The sequence below is a fragment of the Bombina bombina genome, chromosome 9, assembly GCF_027579735.1.
Source record: "Bombina bombina isolate aBomBom1 chromosome 9, aBomBom1.pri, whole genome shotgun sequence".
Lineage (NCBI taxonomy): Eukaryota > Metazoa > Chordata > Amphibia > Anura > Bombinatoridae > Bombina > Bombina bombina.
In genome coordinates this window covers 195,841,134-195,863,225 of record NC_069507.1, presented here as the reverse complement: position 1 = coordinate 195,863,225, position 22,092 = coordinate 195,841,134, and the positions used below count along the sequence as shown (strand labels likewise).

General features: G+C 36.7%; 1 protein-coding gene across 4 annotated transcripts in view; it reads left to right on the top strand.

Annotated features, from left to right (window-relative positions):
• CRTAC1 (cartilage acidic protein 1) overlaps window positions 1–22,092 on the top strand; it is a 1,047,407-nt gene that overhangs the window by 864,815 nt on the left and 160,500 nt on the right. For all 4 annotated transcript variants that reach the window (XM_053692551.1, XM_053692550.1, XM_053692553.1 and 1 more), the window contains exon 8: window positions 91–227. In XM_053692551.1, coding sequence (XP_053548526.1) covers window positions 91–227 — 137 coding nt within the window. The remainder of the gene's footprint in view (window positions 1–90; window positions 228–22,092) is intronic.

Here is a 22,092-nt window from a genome sequence, read left to right as displayed (position 1 = left end):
GTTAATAAATGGGGATGCTTTCTTATGTGAAATAAATTTGTTATATATAATTTCTCTGTCAATAATTGTATCCCTGTATATTCTTGTTAGGATATTGCTACTCAGAAGTTCTCTATGCCTTCTCCAATTCGTACTGTGATTGCTGCTGACTTCGATAACGATCAGGAACTTGAAGTCTTTTTTAATAACATCGCCTTCAAAGCATCTTCAGCAAACCGCATGTTCAGGTAATGATGCATCTTTTTATAACAGTTGCTTAAAAAGGCACATTAAAGGGACATGCAACCCAAAAATTGTCTTTCAGAATTTAGGTAGAACATACAATTTTAAACAGCTTTACAGTTTACTTCTATTATCAAATGTGCTTCATTCTCTTGGTATCATTTGTTGAAGTAGCAGCAATGCACTACTAGTTTCTAACTGAGCACATGGATGAGCCAATGACAATCAGTATTTATATGCAGCCACCAATCAGCAGCTAGAACCTAGGTTCTTTGCTACTCCTGAGCTTACCTAGATAAACCTTTCAGCAAAGGATAATAAGAAAAGCAAGCAAATTAAATAATAGAAGTAAATTGGAAAGTTGTTTAAATTCGTATGCTCTATCTGAATAATGAAATAATTGTTTTGTGTTTCATGTCCCTTTAAGAAAATTCTTCCTTTCCTATTATTTTCTAAAGGCTAAACTCTGTAAAGGCACAATGTTAATAGAGGTTAATTAAAATCCCAAACACAAATATATGTATAAAATCTTTACTTGGATATTATATAGCATATATTAGAATTAAAAACATAGATAAAAATTATATTTGCACATAAAATGCGGGAGGAAGAATTCGAAGTAAATAAAAAAGTGAAATTCAGCCCTGCTTCTCAATAGTTATTCCAGCTGAAAATAACTCTACTACGCGTTTCAGACTTGCCTCTTCATCTGGAGTAGATCTGTGGAAGACTCTTTTCTTTTAATATATTACCCGAAAGCAGCTTTTAATATATTACCCGAAAGCAGCTTTTAACACCCGTTTTAGTGCTCATTTTCAGCGATGCCATTGCGCCACACAAACTAAAGTTATTTTAATGTAACGAAAATGTGTAGTGCAGCCAATGAGATGCTGCCTCACCCTTCCCTGTAGACTGTCGCTTGTTTCTGCTGCTCTGAGTAAGTTATTTAGTATATAAAATGGTTGAGTGACCCTCTCTTACAGAACTTTTATCCTCTTACACAGAGCAGTATCATGCTCCTGATGATGTCTCAAGCAGTACAGTATCTGATTTAGCAAAACTGAAAAAATAACAGAGCAGGGGTATACGGCATGGTGTAGCAATGAGCATTGGAGCAGGGGCTGTAAGCTATTATTAGGTGTAAGCAGGCTTCCTTTTATATGTAGTAGCTTTATTTAAACGTGCCTTTTTATTATTTCTATCTCATTAAAGGGACATTAAACCCCAAAATTTTCTTTCATTGTTCGGATAGAGAATACAATTTTAAACAACATCCCAATTTATTTCTATTATCTAATTTGCTTAATTCTTTAGATATCTTTTGTTAAAGAAATAGAAATGCACATCACATGGGGCAAATACAGGCAGCCACCAATCAGAAGCTACTGAGCATATCTAGATATGCTTTTCAGGAAAGACTATCAAGAGAATGAAGCACATTAGATTATATAAGTGAATTAGAAAGTTGTTTAAAATGGTATTCTCTATCTGAATCATGACAGAAAAAAAATTGGGTTTAATGTCCCTTTAAGTACAATGATAAACAGATATTATTAAAGGAATAATTTACCCAAATCTATTTGGCTCCCACTTATTCTGTCATGTGTGTTAAAAAGTTTGTTTTAAGTACTACGTGTGCTAGACAATTGACTTAAAGGGACATAAAGCCCCAAATTTTTCTGGATAGAGAATACAATTTTAGAAAAGTTCCCAATTTACTTCTATTATCAAATTTGCTATGTTCTCATGTTATTCTTTGTTAAAAAGAGATCTAGATAGGTAGTGTGCACATGTCTGGAGCGCTACATGACAGGAAATAGTGCTGCCATCTAGTGCTCTTGCTAATGTATAACACTGTTGCAAAACTGCTGCCATAGTGCATATAGTACATGTGCACACTCCTGAACTTACATACCTGCTTTTCAACAAAGGATAACAGGAAAATGAAAAAAAATATGATAATAGAAAGTTGTTTAATATTGTACTTTCTCTCTGAACATTTAAGAAAATGTTTGGGTTTTATGTCTCTTTAAAGCCTTGTTTCTCAACTTGTGGTACTTGTACCCCTGGGGTACCTGGAGCTTTGGTAAGGGGTACTCAGTTGTTTGTCCTTTCATTATTTTTTGCCCTGATGGAGCTAATGTAAACATTTAATGTATCACAGAAATTCTCTCCCCAAGATGGTCAGCTGCTGACTTACTGGGACTGACTCACCCGTACTCAGGTAGGGAAAGCCTTAGAATATGGCTACTTAGTGACATTTGAGGACTGGATGTAAGAAACTCTGATATAAAGTATGTCACTAGCAAAGTGTATAGTACTGTGAAAAAAGTATCACAGAGACATATGACAGATATAGGGCCACATTAAAATACCATAATGAAATGTGCCAGGTAGTGTTCAGTACTCAAGTGTGCCACAATGAAATCATGAATATCACTTCCCTCATCATATGTGTTTGTTTTTCGCTATAAGTTGATTTTTTTTTTATTTATTGCTCTATTTCCATAAATTTGTTGAATTTGCTTTCAGTAAAACTGTATTTTAAAATCATTTCTTGATAACAGAAATGTATATCGCATGCTAGTTTGTCACATTCTGGGGTATGCAGGATTGTTTCTTCTTTTGCAGTTAAGTGTATTTTAGGGCAAATTTATGCTTGTAGGAGTACTACAAAAAGGATGAGTCACAGTGACTTAAAAGGATTTGAAACAGACTTTCTTTAGTAAAAAAAAAAAGTTAAATCAAAGAAAACATTAAAAAAAAGATTGCGTTACAGAGCACAAACTTACTTGTTTTCTTTCAAAATAAGCATTGGATACAATTAGATAAGTAAGTACACATTACAAATTCTACTGTCACATGATTTTTCCTGCAGCAGTCCGCTACTGATCATGGGCAATAAACTGACTGGAGCTAGCTAATGGTGTCTCCTAGCAACACTTCAAATGAAAAACTTTTTCCTTTGCCTTTCTGTAGAGAACCAAGACTCCTGTGTTTTATATCCCTTTAAAGGGATATGAAGCAATGCTCCTTTAGTTAAAAAAAAAGTTTTAGTAAAAAATAATATATATGTATTATATATATAAAAACAAAGTAAACCTAAAAAGTTATAGATTGTGTTAAAAAAACAGCAAACAGCCTGCGTGTGTACTTGCAAAATGAGTATTTACAAATGTCTCAAGTTGCATTCTGTCCTTTACTGAGCAAGAGCACTACATTAACTTTATTTTATTATTTTTTTTAAATAATTTTTATTTGAGATTTAAGAGAGGGTATACATTGAATGTATAATAAAGAAACACAATAAAAATATTGGAAAACAGTCAACATAAGATACATTATTTTAGGTTGGTAATATGCATTCCATAGAAAGGTACAAGGAAAAGAACATAATATCTAGATAGTATACCAACTTTCCTATATATCTCCAAAATGATAAATGAGGTCACTTTCGGACCTCCAGTCTATATGAAGAAGTTATTGGAGATAAGTACCAACTAGGAGACCACTTTTGGATCTCAACTGATTAACCTCATTTTCTGTTTTTACTTGAGTATGAGAATAATGAAAACAGCAATGAGATAACCTTCTACTAGGGTAAAATATGTAAGCAACTTGTAAAAACAACTGGTTATTATCATTCTATATAATGTTACAGGGAACCATCTGGTTAATCCTTAAAGACTACCTAATTGCAGAGGGTGCTATATACCATGAGAGTGACTCCTAAAGAATATGTGTTATACCATGAAGGGCATGTTAAATTATCTACCTAATAAGTAGGTATATAGGTGTGTACAGTGAGATATGTCTGCTGTAGCTCAATATCTGTACATTCAAGTTCTAGGAGGTTGGGTTAATAAAGGACTACGTGCATATGTTAATCTATGGCAGTATGGTATTACTCTAGACTATGCTCCTGTATGTAGCTATAATTATAAATATGTCAGCTCTCTTGGGATACCACAGTGATCAACAACTCTATCTACCTCTTTCGGGATCTGGCTATAATCTCTCATATAAAGTCCTCAGAACTATAGCAGTTTGGAAGTGGGGTACACGCTATGAGGCAAGATAGGAGCGGTCAACATAAATGATATTTCAGACTATCATAGATAAATGAAGCTTACTAAGCCAACATTTCAATGGTAGATATAGCCCTTATTTTTACTTTGAATTTTTAACTATCATTAGCATTATGTCGCCTGCTGGGTGTAGGCATCATAGAGTGGAATAATAAATAATAAAATATTAGCCTTAAATGGAGTTAGCTTAATAACTAAACAAATAAAGTAAATATATGAACATAACAATTTGGCTTTGCCATATAGTGGGTATATGAATTTTGGCCTATTCTACTACAGGGGTATATTTAGCCAAGTATGATTACATTTATTCACAGTCCTCAAAACTTATACAGATTATTAGTGGGGTAAATAATTTTCAAATCTCGATTATGACTCAGATAAACTATCTTCATAAAAATCGATTAATCTGCCTCAATGCCTTGTGGTACTGGGGGCACATTAAGTAGAGAACAGCATTTCCCCTTAATTTCTAGGGTGAATATGAGTGTAAGCTGAGATATAATAATTGCCCTTAGGACCAGTGTGGTTTTATTCTGGATGATAGGCAGTCCCGGATCTCAGAGCATAATTACCCCACACCGTGTCGATCAGCTCTTGGTGTACTAAGTTCTGTGGAAGGAGGATGCACTTGAAGTCCTGAATAAGAGGAGTACATATTCCGTGAGTGTATTACTGCTGCGTAGGATAAGTCTGGTGTACACACTGGATGTCATGCCCACCTCTGCTTTTCCTGCCGGACCATTGGTAATGTTCCTCCTGCAGGTAGGATACTTGATAGAATCATCGGCGTGGGTGTGTGCACAGAGTGTAATTCTTGCAGAGGTAAAGTTTCTGTGACTGAAGCAGGGTCTCCATCCGTGGTCTCTGTAGGTGTAAGACCATAAAGCTTCTGGAGCGGTATGGGATGGGTCTGCTTGTATCTCCAGCGCCTTCACGAACACTCTGCAATACTGGCTTGGTTGTAGATCACTCTTCCCTTGCTGCAAAGTCCACAATAGTTGATTCTGGCTTGATCTGAACGTTGGGAGGTATGAAGAGTGAACGCTGGGGCTCCGTGTCAGCCTCTTTCTTGGTCACCGTATAGTCAAGCTTAGGTAGGATGGGTTTCAGAGCAGAGCAGCTGACATTAGTGCCCATCGCTTGTGACAGTGAGCCCTCAAATGCCACAAGGTAGTCAGTGAGTAGGCAGCGTAGCTCCTCAAGAAAGCCCTCACTGGTATATGGTTCCATGTTGGAAGTGTTAAGTACTGATGTATTGAACAGCCCACAATAGGGGCTGCACGACAGTGGTTACCCTTAGGAAAGTCACTGGGGGGGGTTTTGAGAAGGCCTCAGCCTCAGAATAGCTCCGGTAAACGTAAGCGCCACACGATCCTAAGAAGGGAGGCATCAAATAAAAGACGAGCTTTTGATATTCTTGATTCTGACAATTTGAAGCCTTAAAAATGGCTATATCTTGCGATATTCAGTGATCACAGCAGGAAGGTGTGTGCAGCCAACAGTTTTGCGTCCATAGATGGCCGCCGGCCGGAAGTCCCCCTACATTAACTTAATTTTACTGTTCAGTGAATGCAAGAGAAAGCCAGCTCAAGATGTTCCAGAAGATTTATGACATCAAGCTATATAAGCCTTCATGTATAGACCCCAACCTTCTTGTGGGGCTGTGACAGAAAGTAATGAACCTTGCACAAATCAAGTAAAAAAAAAAATACAATTAAAACCATTTTAAAAAGATGAATAAAATATATTGCAATAATTTCTATTAAAATGATGGTAAACTTTCGTCAATCAAATGCCATATATGTAATATTTGCCATTAAAAAAGTATATGTGTACCTTTTTTTTTAATCTATCCATGAAAAGTGTTAAATCCATGCCTATAGCAATGTTTATATTACAATGCCGGCCCACTGCTATGAACTCTTTTTTTTTTTATATAATTCCAATGAACATCCAATCAGTGTGTGTCCAGCCCCTTTGAAAGACCTTAGGATGCCTATATAGATAGTGGGTGAGACTTCTCTCTGTCACAGTACAGCCAAGGAGGAAATAAAGGGGGTGGAGGAACAGAAGATACCAAGTAGGATTATAAATATTGTATTATAAAATATATATACACTTTAAAAAAAAAACTTATTATAGTAATATATTTTTCATTCCAAAATATCGGCTAGATTACGAGTTTTGCGTTATACTGAAAAAGCAGCGTTATCAGGTTATAACGCTGCTTTTTCACTACCGCTGGTATTACGAGTCTTGCAGATTTAGGGGCACCGCACACTTTTTTCGCCTTACCGCAAATCAACTTACGCAATTTGCGTATAGTCTATTTTCAATGGGACTTCCATAGTGCCGGTATTACGAGCTTGTCCTGGGAGGCCAAAAAGTGAGCGGTACACCCTATCTAGGCTGACCATATTGCTGCTTTAAGAAGGAACACATATGAAAAATACATATGTGAGGGTTCTTATACAAAACCATTTCCTTAAACAGCCCTGAAAACAGCCCTGACATATGTATTTTTCATATGTGTCCCTTTTTAAAGCGGCAATATGGTCAGCCTAACCCTATCCCGTCAAGATTCGTACCGCATTTTAAAGTCAGTAGTTATGAGTTTTACACTACAAAGCCGTAGCATAAAACTCATAACTAAAGTGCTAAAAAGTACACTAACACCCATAAACTACCTATTAACCCCTAAACCGAGGCCCTCCCGCATCGCAAACACTAAATTTAAATTATTAACTCCTAATCTGCTGCTCCAGATATCGCTGCCACTATAATAAACATATTAACCCCTAAACCGCCGCACTCCCGCCTCGCAAACACTATTTAAATATTATTAACCACTAATCTGCTGTCCCTAACATCGCCGCCACCTACCTACATTTATTAACCCCTAATCTGGGGGGGGTTGTTTGTAATTTTTACAGGTAAAAAAGCTGATTTCTTTGGAGCAATGCCCCGCAAAAGGCCCTTTTAATGGATATTGGTAGTTTACTTTAGGCTAGGATTTTTTTTAATTTTGGGGAACCTTTTTTTTTTTTTATAGGGCTATTAGATTAGGTGTAATTAGTTTAAAGATCTTGTAATTTATTTTTTATTTTCTGTAATTTAGTGGGGTTTTTTTTGTAATTTAGCTAATTGTTTTGAATTTAGTTAATTGTATTTAATTTAAGGAATTTATTTAATTGTAGGGTTAGGTTAGGTGTTAGTGTAACTTAGGTTAGGTTTTATTTTACAGGTAAATTTGTATTTATTTTAGCTAGGTAGTTATTAAATAGTTAATAACTTTTTAGTAACTATTCTACCTAGTTAAAATAAATACAAACTTGCCTGTAAAATAAAAAACAAACTCTAAGCTAGCTACAATGTAACTATTAGTTATATTGTAGCTAGCTTAGTGTTTATTTTACAGGTAAGTATTTATTTTTAAATAGGAATAATTTAGGTAATAATTGTAGGTTTTATTTAGATTTATTTTAACTATAGTTAAGTTAGGGGGTGTTAGGGTTAAGGTTAGACTTAGGTTTAGGGGTTAATAAATATAATATAGTGGCAGCAACGTTGGGGGCGGCAGATTAGGGGTTAATAAATGTAGGTAGGAGGCGGCAATGTTAGGGGCGGCAGATTAGGGGTTAATAATATTTAACTAGTAGAAACGAGTTTGAGCAATGGCACTACACTCAGACACACTCCCCAGTATTTCTATAGTGGTCAATGATTTTACGTTAATATGAAATTAATCTGTGCTGTTAGAGGGAGGGGTGCTACCGCACAACAATAGCATACAAACAAAAAGTGGAGGTGATAAAGTCACTTCCACAAAAGAATGCGGTTTTAGCACTCACTGTCTTAACCTCATATGCGGCGTTTACTTCCAGAGTCTAAAACTTAACTTTTATTAGTTTAGTTAAAATAATTGGAGAAGGGGGAAAAAGAAGGGGGAAACATAAACGATTAAAAACCTAGGATAAAGTAGTCTTGTATAGATTGTGTTGTATACAATAATCTATGTAAATAGGCCTTTGGGGTATGATAGCCCAGATAATTATATTACAGTATAATCTATACAGAAATCTCTGCGGTACACCGGTTCAATTCTATAAGACTGAGTAGATGTAGTGTAGGTTATTATAACGATACCCAGTAGAGAGTTTACTTAAGCTCAGCTTGGTAGCACGGATGGCTTATACAAAAAGAAATCAGTTAAATACTGATACAATATGTTTATGTATAAATATTGTTGTTATCCATCCTCTGAGACTTTAATTTATTTGAAATGATCTCTTACATATAGGATAATCTACACATAAAATGCTGGTTGTCTAGTGTAGGAAACGATAAATGTATTAGAGTACAGGGCTACTAGAATTCCCTAGAATATCTGAGATAAGATAGTTGCTGGTATTATTCTTCAGTTGTTTATTATTGTATCAATATAAGTCACTTAACAGGGGCTGAATTGTTGCTACTGCTATTTTTCCTTGCACTCTCTTTTATGTTTACTTATCATAGGGTTAATGTCAAGTAAATTGGTTTGTATGTAGTATAGTATCCCACTGCCTCATATATAGTTGCGTTTGACCCTCTGGTTTAAAGTAATTTTGTATTGAGAATGAGCTAGGATATAGTGTAATCAAGCTATTATTCTTTCAAATTTACATATATCTTCCTCAATTCTATTTTGTAATAGCTAAGTGTATATTAGAGAAGCCCTAGCTATTCTGTATTTTCACGTTAACTAGTGATGTGATATTCAGCATACAAGGTAACTTTATTTTTGTAAGGCAGGGATTTAGTTACTATTCCTGTGCAAATCCCAATACACTGTTAAATAGTGTTATTGGTTATTGGTATCATTAAATCAGAATATTGTGGTGTAATAGTACCACTACACAGTGTAGAATATACAGGTCTTATTTGTGCATAAGTTGTGATTTCTGAACTTCATTAAAGTTTTAACAGTGCTGCTTACAATGTTGTGCAGCACCTGAAGTGATTGTTATAGTGAGTTATACTTTACTGAGTTCGAATACCCTTAGCATAGATACTATCACTTTAATGCATTCACAGTTAACATTTCATAACATTAAACATAAAAGGTCACTTTATTTTTGTGAAGCAGAGATTTAGTTACTATTCTTGTGCAAATCCCAATACACTGTTAAATAGTGTTATTGGTTATTGGTATGATTAAATCAGAATATTGTGGTGTAATAGTACCACTGCACAGTGTGAAATATATAGGTCTGTATTTTATGCGTCAGTTGTGATTTCTGAACTTCATTAAAGTTTTAACGGTACTGCTTATAATGTTATGCAGCGCCTGAAGTGATTGTTATAGTGAGTTATACTTTACTGAGTTTGAATTCTCTGAGTATCGATAGTGTTACTTTAATGTATTCACAGTTAACATTTCAGATGTACAATTCTGTTCCCCAAACGAACCGTAATGTGGTTAATTTTAATTTATTTAGGCAGTAATCGTGTGCCTGCAGGGAGCTCGCTATATGTAACTCAATACTCTGTTACTATTTGCGCTTTAGTACACTTATGTAGTATAATAGGTCTTGTTGTAACTATAATTTTATTGTACACAAAATAGTATCACGCTACCAGCGTGTAGTTTGTTATGTTGGTCTGTTATTGTGAATCTATCTCATAATTTTTAGTCTAAATTAGCAGTTATCTATGCTGTTATTGGCTATGTTTGTAGTCTAAATTAGCCCAGTTACCCATATAGATACCCCATATCAACTTTAGCCATCTTGTAACCGTTAGTCGTCAATATGTTACTAGTAAGCTATAAAAAGTTATGACTTTAGGTTACTGGTATAGATGGTATTAGTTAATGAGTATCCCTTTCAAAAGTTTCCTAAGTAGTGTACCACGCTGACAACCTATTGGTACCGGTGGACCCCAGATTGGTAAGTTTTAGACTCTGGAAGTAAACGCCGCGTATGAGGTTAAGACAGTGAGTGCTAAAACCGCAATATTTAACTAGTGTTTGCGATGTGGGAGTACGACGGTTTAGGGGTTAATATGTTTATTATAGTGGCAGTGACGTTGGGGGCAGCAGATTAGGGGTTAATAACATTATGTACGTGTCAGCGATGTTGTGGGCGGCAGATTAGGTGTTAATAAATATAATGTAGGTGTTGGCGATGTTGGGGGCAGCAGATTAGGGGTTCATAAGTATAATATAGGTGGCGGCAATGTCCGGAGAGGCAGATTAGGGGTTAATAAGTATAATGTAGGTGTCGGCGATGTCGGGGCGGCAGATTAGGGGTTAATAAGTGTAAGATTAGGGGAGTTTAGACTCGGGGTTCATGTTAGGGTGTTAGATGTAAACATAACTTTAGTTTCTCCATAGGAATCAATGGGGCTGCGTTACTGAGCTAAACGCTGCTTTTTTGCAGGTGTTAGACTTTTTCTCAGCCGGCTCTCCCCATTGATGTCTATGGGGAAATCGTGCACGAGCACATACGACCAGCTCACCGCTGACTTAAGCAGCGCTGGTATTGGAGTGCGGTATGGAGCTCAATTTTGCTGTACGCTCACTTCTTGCCTTTTAACGCCGGGTTTGTAAAAACCTGTAATACCAGCGCTGTAGGAAAGTGAGCGGTGAGAATAAAGTGCAAGTTAGTACCGCACCCCTCTTACCGCAAAACTCGTTTTAGCCGTATATATTTGCAATCACTGAAATGTGCATCACTTTAAGTATAACCCACTACTTAGTGTTGTTTGTATTATAACAATAAAACTGACTGTTTTATATCTCTTTAAGGGACATTGAAGTAACTTATTTATATTAAAATGTAACACTTTCATTTCTGTACAGTGTATACAAATGTATTTTTAAATTCAAAGGTACATTATTTGCTTTAGCAGCATCTTTTTTTTCTGTTGGAAAAAAGATATAGAATCTCATATGTTGTATCTCTCGTGGGAGCGCACTATCTTCTGTTCAGTGCCTATTTAGACATTGGGCCCAATAATCTAAAGATATCTGCTCAGGCAAGATGATCTAAAACAATCAGTAAGTGCTACAAAGTCAATGACAAGATGATCTAAATGCACATTTTACCCTGTTAGCTGGTAATCTCACTTAAAGGGACATGAAACCCACAATGTTTCTTTCATGATTCAGATAGAGAGTACAGTTTTAAACAACTTTCCAATTTACTTTTATTTAATTTGTTTCCTTCTATTGTAATCCTTTGCTGAATGGTTTATATAGGCAAGCTCAGGAGCAGCAGAGAACTTAGGTTCTAGCTGCTGATTGGAGGCTGCATTTATATATTGATTGTAATTGGCTCACCCATGTGTTCAGTTAGAAACCATTAGTGCATTGCTGCTCCTTCAACAAATGATACCAAGAGAATGAAACAAATTAAATATTAGAAGTAAATTAGAAAGCTGTTTAAAATTGTATTATCTATCTGAATCATGAAATAACATTTTTGGGTTTCATGTCCCTTTAAGGGCCTAACCTACATTTCTGTATGTGTTGGTATTTACAAGTTACTGCACTAAAAATAAGCGTTTGAAAGTGTATAGAATGTTTTCAGTAAAAATCAGAATCACATTATGCATAGAAACCTGTGCACACCTATTTTTATGCCATAAAAAAATATTCTTAAAATATAGTGAAAGAAATTGTATTCAATGTAAATGATAAAACTTGTATTTAAAGGGACACTCAGGTTAAATTAAATTTTCATGATTCAGATACAGTATGTAATTTTAAACAACTTTCCAATTTACTTCCATTAAAAAAAATGTGCACAGTCTTTTATATTTACACTTTTTGAGTCACCAGATCCTACTGAGCATGTGCAAGAATTCACAGACTATACGTATATGCATTTGTGATTGGCTGATTGCTATCACATGGTACAAGGGGAGTGGAAATATACATAACTTTGAAATTTGTTATAAAAAAATCTACTACTCATTTGAAGTTCAAACTAAGTGCTATTGCATTGTCTTGTTATCTTGCATTTGTTGATTATGCAAATCGAATGCGTTGACTGGTCCTTTAAAGGGACATGAAACCCACACTTTTATTTCATGAATCAGATAGACTTTCTAATTACTTATCAGATTTTCTTTGAGCTCTTTTGTTGAAAAGCAGGGAGGTAATCTCAGGAGCGTGCACATATCTGGAACACTATATGGCAGCCGTTTTGCAATATTATCCATTTGCAAGAGCACTAGATGGCAGCACTATTTCCTGCCATGTAGTGCTCCAGAAACCCACCTAGGTATCTATTCAACAAAGAATCGCAAGGGAACAAAGAAAATTTAATAATAGAAGTAAATTGGAAACTACTTTTTTTTTTAAATTGTATTCTCTGTCTGATTCACAAGAGAAGGTTTTTGGGTTTCATATCCCTTTAAGGTATATAGTAGTTTACGAAAAAACACTTGAAATCGTAAAGAAGAAAGGTTATTTATATTGTGAAAGTAATCTCGCAGCATTAGCAAGTGTTCGGAACATAGCCTTAGTCAAGTTTGTTTCAATATACACATTGAGCTTATGAAAATGTAGTAAAAGATTACCGCCCATGTGCACAGCACTTCAGTTTTCATCCGTTGCATCAAACATCTGAGACTCTACTGACTCGTGTGATACAGCCTCTGATTGGCTGTATCTCAGCACACTTCAAATAAAAAATAATGGGGTAGATTTATGAAGCAGTGGATGCTGTTTTCTACGCCCATAGTTTCTGGCTCGCCTGAAACAGAAGTTAAGAAGCAGGGGTCGTAAGATCGGGATCGGGATGTTTGACAACCCCTGCTAGCGGGACCGATTGACTGCGAGTGTGCAGGGGGCAGCATTGCACAAGTATTTCATAAGAAATGCTTGTGCAATGTTAAATGCCGATAGCGTATGCTGTCGGAATTTAGGGAGGTCGAGCAGACATGATTCGCTATAGAGAATCATGTCCGCTTGACCTGTGATAAATCTACCCCAATGGCTAATTTGTGAAGTAGGTTCCACAAATTAGGTGATTTTTCCAGGGTATAAAAGTAATTTTTGTAAAGTGGTTGAGTTAACAGCTGTACATTCTGTGCTGTGAAACGTTTAGAATTAGGTTTATTGTCCCTTTATTAGCACACATATAGAAGAGCAACCTTTCCCTGCAAGATGCAGTCTCATTTTCTCTTCTAATTGGGCAGATAAGGAATTTATAGATGAGATATAGATTTTAGTTAGACTTGTAAAATAGTTATAATTAAAAGTGGGGTTTAATAAGTAAACAGCAGCCAGACAATATTGATTAATTAAATTACAGAACATCATTAAAACGACAGTGAATTTTTCAGCACAGTGTAATAAAAAGCATGTTTAATTCACTTTAGACGTCACATAATTTATATAGCTGGGTATTTGCATAATTTTTTTTTCCAAATCTTTATTTTTATTTTTTTATTGAATAATATGTAAAGTAGGTCTTGTAGTGTTAGCAAGTGGGGTGAAAATCTGTTATTATAATCAGTAGACAGTAGGGCTGTGGTATTAGGAGACCCGCATTTTTGTGATTGTGTTATTTGCTCTTGAGAGGCCGTATAACCAGTGAAATGCATAGAGCTTATTAAAGAAATACATTTTACTTGGCTGTGACATACTGATCATTGTATTGATGTCTGCAAGATAATAACATAAGTAATTTTTTGCCCTCTTCATTTCGGGAGTACATTCCAATTAGTGCAACTATGAATACTTATGGTGTTACATTATGTTTGGCTCCGTTTCTTGAGTTATTCAGGAGAAGAAAGGTCCAAATGGAATTAAGAATTGGAGATTTCAGCCAGCGATGCAGAGCCACTTCCCAAGTAGGAATAGCGCCGCTCCCAAAAAAACTATTGTAGTAGCGGCGTTTTTTGTTGTTTTTTTAGTTGTGTGCTCTATCTGAATCTAATATGAAAGTTTAATTTTAAAGGGACATGAAACCCAAGTTGTTTCTTTCATGATTCAGATATAGCATACAATTTTAAACAACTTTCCAATTTACTTCTATTATCTAATTTGAAAAATGAAAAAAAAAATTGAGTTTCAAGACCCTTTAATTTCCCTGTCCCTTTAAAGCTGCACAATATTATGCTATGGTTGTGGCATTTCAAACAATTGTCATTGTTATTTCCTAGTTGCTATCAGGTCCTTTTAACGTTGTGTTGAATAAAAGCATTGCAGAAACTGTCTGCAAGGGAAACACAGACAGCGCAACCACGATTCCCGGTAATATCACATTTAAGGCCAGATTACAAGTGGAGCAGTATTTTACATTTTCGCTATAGGGAAATCTCTGCTAGGATTTTCATTTTTGCACTAGTCGGATTGAGCTGGTATTACAAGTTTAAAATAAACTGTTATTTTTTCTAACTGTAACCAAAATCGTGATCACGCTTACTCATTCACCCATAACTTAACACCTTACTATCCCACAAACAACATAGCATATTCTCATTAGCGTTAACCTGACAGGAATATAGGAATATTTAATTTTCCAATGTTCTTTACATAACGGAATATGTTCTATTTATTCATAATTAAATATTTAAGTATGCCAGTGCGATCTACTTACTTGTGTGCTAAGCATAACATAATAGAGCTTGCTCTCAAAATTGAACTATATTTAATACAAGGATCAATATTCTTGTGCACTGTCACCCTTATTTTACTTAAGTACATTGCAGTAGTGTAGATTATACTTGTAAAAATGATCTACCTATTGGGCATACCTGTAGTGTAGTATAACTATAATATAATGTGCTCTGTATCTGTTTTTGTTTTCAATTCCAGTCTTCAGTGACACTAAAAGGCCAGATTTTCCGTATTACCTTGGGGGAGAGCAGGTTACTGATCAGCTGACTATTTCACCTGTGCCCTAGCACAGATATCCTGGAAATCTGACCTGTTAGTGTGTCCAGGGGACTGGAGTTAACAAACACTGCTCTATATAGTTAGATTTTCATACACCTAGATTTAGAGTTCTGCGTTAGCCGTCAAAAGCAGCGTTATGGGGTCCTAATGCTGCCTTTTACCGTCCGCTGGTATTTAGAGTCAGACAGGAAAGGGTCTAACGCTCACTTCCCTACCACGATTCCAGGCTACCGCAGATCCCCTTACGCCAATTGCATATCCTATCTTTTCAATGGGATCTGCCTAACGCCTGTATTTGGAGTCTTGGGAGAAGTGAGCGGTAGACCCTCTACCGACAAGACTCCTAACAACAACAAAAAGTCAGTAGTTAAGAGCTTTATGGGCTAACGCGTGAATATAAAGCTCTTAACTACTGTGCTCTAAAGTACACTAACACCCATAAACTACCTATGTACCCCTAAACCGAGGCCCCCCCACATCGCCGTCACTCTAATAAAAATCTTTAACCCCTAATCTGCCGACCGGACACCGCCGCCACCTACATTATCCCTATGAACCCCTAATCTGCTGCCCCTAACACCGCCGACCCCTATATTATATTTATTAACCCCTAATCTGCCCCCCCCCAACGTCGCCGCTACCTAACTACACTTATTAACCCCTAATCTGCCGACCGGACCTCGCCGCCACTATAATAAATGTATTAACCCCTAAACCGCCGCACTCCCGCCTCGCAAACACTAGAATAAATAGTATTAACCCCTAATCTGGCCTCCCTAACATCACCGCCACAAACCTACAATTATTAACCCCTAATCTCCCGCCCGCACCGTCACCGCTACTATCATAAATTTATGAACCCCTAAACCTAACTCTAACCCTAACACCCCCTAACATAAATATAATTTAAATTAAACAAAATAATATTCCTAACATTAACTAAATTAATCCTATTTAAAACTAAATACTTACCTATCAAATAAACCCTAATATAGCTACAATATAAATAATAATTACATTGTAGCTATTTTAGGATTTATATTTATTTTACAGGCAACTTTGTATTTATTTTAACTAGTTACAATAGCTATTCAATAGCTATTAAATAGTTAATAACTATTTAATAGCTACCTAGTTAAAATAAGTACAAAATTACCTGTAAAATAAATCCTAACCTAAGTTACAATTAAACCTAACACTACACTATCAATAAATTAATGAAATAAATTACCTACAATTAGCTAAATTAAAATACAATAAAATAAACTATTCTATAATACAAAAAACAATCCAATCAGCCAACTCGTATTGAACTTGCATTCTATTGGCTGATCGGAAGTCTGTCGGGGAAGGAGGATGTTCCGCGTCGGCGGGATGAAGATGGATCCGGAAGAAAGAAGATAGAAGATGCCGCTTGGAAGAAGACATCGCCCGGATGGAAGACCTCTTCTTTGCGGCTTGGATCAAGACTTCGCCCGGATGGAGGACCTCTTCTTTGCCGCTTGGATCAAGACTTCTACCAGATGGAGGACATCTTCTTGCTCCGCTTGGATGAAGAATTCGGCTCGGCTGGGTGAAGACGACTCAAGGTAGGGAGATCTTCAGGGGGTTAGTGATAGGTTTTTTTAAGGGGGGTTTGGGTGGGTTAGAGTAGGGGTATGTGGGTGGTGGGTTTTAATGTAATGTTGGGGGGGTATTGTATTTTTATTTTCATGCAAAAGAGCTGATTACTTTAGGGCAATGCCTCACAAAAAGCCCTTTTAAGGGCTGGTAAAAGAGCTGGTTACTTTGGTAGTTTAGAATAGGGTAGGGCATTTTTTTATTTTGGGGGGATTTTTTATTTTATTAGGGGGCTTAGATTAGGTGTAATTAGTTTAAACTTCACTTCTTGTAATTCTTTTTTATTTTTTGTAATTTAGTGTTTGTTTGTTTTTTGTATTATAGAATAGTTTATTTTATTGTATTTTAATTTAGCTAATTGTAGGTAATTTATTTCATTAATTTATTGATAGTGTAGTGTTAGGTTTAATTGTAACTTAGGTTAGGATTTATTTTACAGGTAATTTTGTACTTATTTTAACTAGGTAGCTATTAAATAGTTATTAACTATTTAATAGCTATTGAATAGCTATTGTAACTAGTTAAAATAAATACAAAGTTGCCTGTAAAATAAATATAAATCCTAAAATAGCTACAATGTAATTATTATTTATATTGTAGCTATATTAGGGTTTATTTGATAGGTAAGTATTTAGTTTTAAATAGGATTAATTTAGTTAATGTTAGGAATATTATTTTGTTTAATTTTAATTATATTTATGTTAGGGGGTGTTAGGGTTAGGGTTAGAGTTAGGTTTAGGGGTTAATAAATTTATGATAGTAGCGGCGACGGTGCGGGCGGGAGATTAGGGGTTAATAATTGTAGGTAGGTGGCGGCGATGTTAGGGAGGGCAGATTAGGGGTTAATACTATTTATTCTAGTGTTTGCGAGGTGGGAGTGCGGCGGTTTAGGGGTTAAAGTAAGCAAAAGTGTGAAACTTGGGGGTATACTATGAAACTTTATTTCTTATTTTCTCAGTCCACAATGTAAGATTACATATATAGATAACCTTGGTAGAGCACTTAACCCTGTTCATATATGTTCAAACTTTGTACCTGGATGGTATATATGGATATCGTAGTGGCGTCTGTGAGGTACAATTAAGGCCCAAATTCTGCAAAAGTGGCTGTCCAGACAACTATAACATGTCATACACCAGCTATATGGTCGGTAGCTTAAGACTTTCAACAAAAGTCCACTTGCAATGAAAGTTGATGCCATGGCGGGCCCACCTCACATACCTTCTCACGATGCGTGGATCCTTACTTGGCTTTGATCCTTCCCTCAGGATATTGGTGTGCGGGTATGTCTGGAGATTCACGGGAACCCGGTTCCACTCCTATTCCTTCCGCTCACCTGGAACAAGTCTTTCCGTCGGATTTCTCTTGCAGTACTGTGCGGCTGGTGTGTGACATCACTACTGAGGGTGTGTGCTCTCCATCCAATCCGTGAGCGGCTTTATCGGCACAGTGAACCAGCGTGGTGCAAGGAAAACGGCAGGTAATAATAGCAAAAAATGAAGGTTTAGGGGTTAATACATTTATTATAGTGGCGGCGAGGTCCGGTCGGCAGATTAGGGGTTAATAAGTGTAGTTAGGTAGCGGCGACATTGGGGGGGCAGATTAGGAGTTAATAAATATAATATAGGGGTCGGCGGTGTTAGGGGCAGCAGATTAGGGGTTCATAGGCATCATGTAGGTTGCGGCGGTGACCGGAGCGGCAGTTTAGGCTTTAATAATAATATGCAGGTGTCAACGATAGCGGGGGCAGCAGATTAGGGGTTAATAAGTGTAAGGTTAGGGGTGTTTAGACTCGGGGTTCATGTTAGGGTGTTAGGTGCATACTTAGAAAGTGTTTCCCCATAGGAAACAATGGGGCTGCGTTAGGAGCTGAACGCTGCTTTTTTGCAGGTGTTAGGTTTTTTTTCAGCCAGCTCAGCCCCATTGTTTCCTAAGGGGATATCGTGCACAAGCACTTTTTCCCAGCTTCCCGCTACCGTAAGCAACGCTGGTATTGAGGGTTGAAGTGGAGCTAAATTAGGCTCAACGCACCCTTTTTTGAGCCTAACACAGCCCCTCAGACAACTCTAAATACCAGCGTTGTTGGAAGGGTGCGTTGGGAAAAAAAGCAGCGTTAGCTACGCTGCTTTTTACTGACAAAACTCTAAATCTAGCGGTTAGTGTTTGATAAACTATCCACTTATATTGTTTTATTGCATTTAAGATTAACTTAAAAGTAATATAGGTAACAGTAGATTGCATGTACTCTTGTTAATACAACCCTTTTGTAACATCATTACAGCTTAGACGTTCTATGTGTATCAGTGTTCATATTACAGCTACTGATAGGGAGTATATAGCCATCTCAGGGCAGAAGCTATGTTTATACTCCACATGTTTAACTTTATCTTATCTGTAATAAATATTTGAAGAAGTGGTTTGCTTAAATAAAATGTACTATCAGTAGAGTAATCTATTGTCTATTAAATGAAAACTTGTGGTTTATTATAATATGTTGTAAATTGATTGTTTTAACTGAGTATGCTTGATACTATCTAATGATTTTTTTAATATAATGCATTAGTTGTAAATTCTAAATTTATATGATTGATAAATATTGATCAAGACTAAATTTAAATGATGAAATCAATTGAATTCATATTTAATGGGTAGTTCAGATCTTTTGTAATAACAGGGAAGGTCCAAATTAAAATGAACCTTAAAGGAACATGAAACCCAACATATTTCTTTCATAATTCAGATAGAGTTTTCAATGTATTTATACTCACATTTTCCTTGTTCTCATGGTATTCTATGTTGAATAGCTTACCTTAGTAGGCTAAAGTGAGGCTAAAGTGTCTCCATCATACTAAGGAACACTATACACTAAATGCATTTCATGCACCCCATTCTAATTATGGGTACTGCCATTATGGAACCTAAGTTACACCTCAGGTATCTGAAGGAGAATAGCTGCTCACATGAATATAATGAAAGATACATTTCAACATGGCAGCACCCATGACTAGAGGAAGGCTGGAAATAACCTCAATGCTATGCTTATAAAATATATTTCATCTCTACTATCCCTTTAAGTATGGTTAAATTTAGTTTACCTTGAAACACTCATTTTAACTATGTAGTCAAACTCAAGTGTTTCTTTCATACAGGTGGTGAGAGTCCACAATGCATTACTCTTGGTAATTACTCTTCTCTACCACTCAGTGGCGTAGCGTGGGGGGGGGGGCACCGGGGCGGTTGCCCCGGGCGTAAAATTATGGGGGGCGCAAAAGCCTCCACCAGACAGTAGACTGTTGTGACAGTCCCAGACTCCAGCAGCGATTTTAGCAACCCTTTTAGCAACCCTGCTGTTCTGTCTTGAGTCACTCTCAGTCTCAATCAATGCAAGTGTGAACTTCCATTGTTTGTCACTTTGTCAGTGTCATCTGAGTTGTCACGGTCTGTGAGTCTCAGTCTGTGCCGCCTCCTGTAAGTGTGTGTAAATGTAATCTACTGTTTATCCGACTCTACAGTTTACACCACTAGCACGGCGCCGGCAGGTCCTGACTCCTCCCACTCCCAGCGCGCAGGTCAGGAGGGACCGAGGGAGCAATAAGTGGAGGAAGAGCCTGAGCCTGAGGACTGTCTCTAGCGCGTCGTGCCTGGTGCCTGCCCTGCCCGTGACTGTAAATTGAAGCCTGGACCGGTAAGTAATTTCGGGAGGAGAGGAAAGGGATGTCAGTTGTGGCAGCGGCTTAGCCTTAGTGGCTATATATTTCTTGACTACAAATTGTCAGGACTCAGAGGACTGAGAGGAATGTTAACTGTTGGGAGGCTGGGGTGTAAAGGTGAGCTCAGTGTTCTCTTGGGCCTGGGTAGGAATAATCTGTCTGTAATCCTGTGCTGCTGAGCTCTGCTCCTGCTCCTCTCATCAGTCTGGATGCAGTTTGGCTGCAGTTACATCTCAGGCTGGCCGCTGTGAGTTTCCATAAAAGTCCTGCTCTCAGGTCATCTACCGCATGCTACCCCCTGCATGAGAAACCACTTCATTCCTGGGCTCTAGATTGTGTGTGAGAAGGGGGTGGTACACTTGTGCATTTGCATTAGAGAGGAAATACAGATACATGGCTTACAGCAATGTCTATCTGCAGCAATATATCAATAAGTTAGAAAAACTCAGATAAGATAAAGGAGCCAATGACTTAACAAAAGGTAACATTTTCTGAACTTTTGGGATTTTTTCAAAACAGACAGCATCTTGCTTCAAATAGGATGTACATAATGCCAGCAAAGTTAGTTGTACATCATCAAATGTCATTTACAACTGTATTTTATACCAAGGTAGCAATAAAAGGGGTATGGAACCATTAATGTTTTTTGCATATAAAATATTTTTACAAATAATTGCAGTTAAAAAAAAAAAAAAAGTTAGCTTAAAGGGACATAACAGTGCTATATCATTTCATTACACTATTTCATGTTTCTAATTATGTGTTTAAGCCCTACAAAGGGGTTAAACACATGGTTAATGTTTGCTCCAGAGAGCCAATGTACTTCTTCTGAATTAGACACAGGCCAGCGACTGGCAACTATGCACATATGCCACACCTGTGATTTGCTTACCAGACCAGGACTTTAAATATGAGCTCAACCCCTGTATGAACAATAATAGTTATATGGAATGTGCACAAAAAATATCCTTTACCATCAACTATAAAGTTTTACTTTTGTATGAAAAATCTTAGCACTGTATCTTTACTACTCTTCTTTGATATTGACCTTTAAATTACCTGCAGATCAGTTGGTAGTAAGTAATACCTGGTGAAATGTTTATTACAACACAAACCAATACAAGCTTTTAACTGTAAACGGACTGTACACCCCCCCCCCCCCCCAACATTGGGATTCAAACACAAATATTTAGTGCTAGAGACATGAACACTTGTCTTGTTCTGCTTTTTTATTTAAATATTATTTTTAAGAATATTTCTGGCTTCTTAAACATTCCTAATTTATTGCATGTTTTCTACCAGTTTTTTTCCTGTAGAAGTTGAGAATAATGGTTTAATGAATATTGGAAATTGTAACAAGTTTAATTTGTTTTATATGTAATTAAAACAAAAACCTGTCTCCTAAGTTGTTGAGCTGGCTCCTAGATTCAAAGCAAATTTGCCAATCCCTACTGTACTGGTGGAAGAGACTCAGTCGGTGCTAATGGGTTAGGGGGGCGCAATTCTTACCTTGCCCTGGGCGCTGACAACCCACGCTACGCCACTGCTACCACTA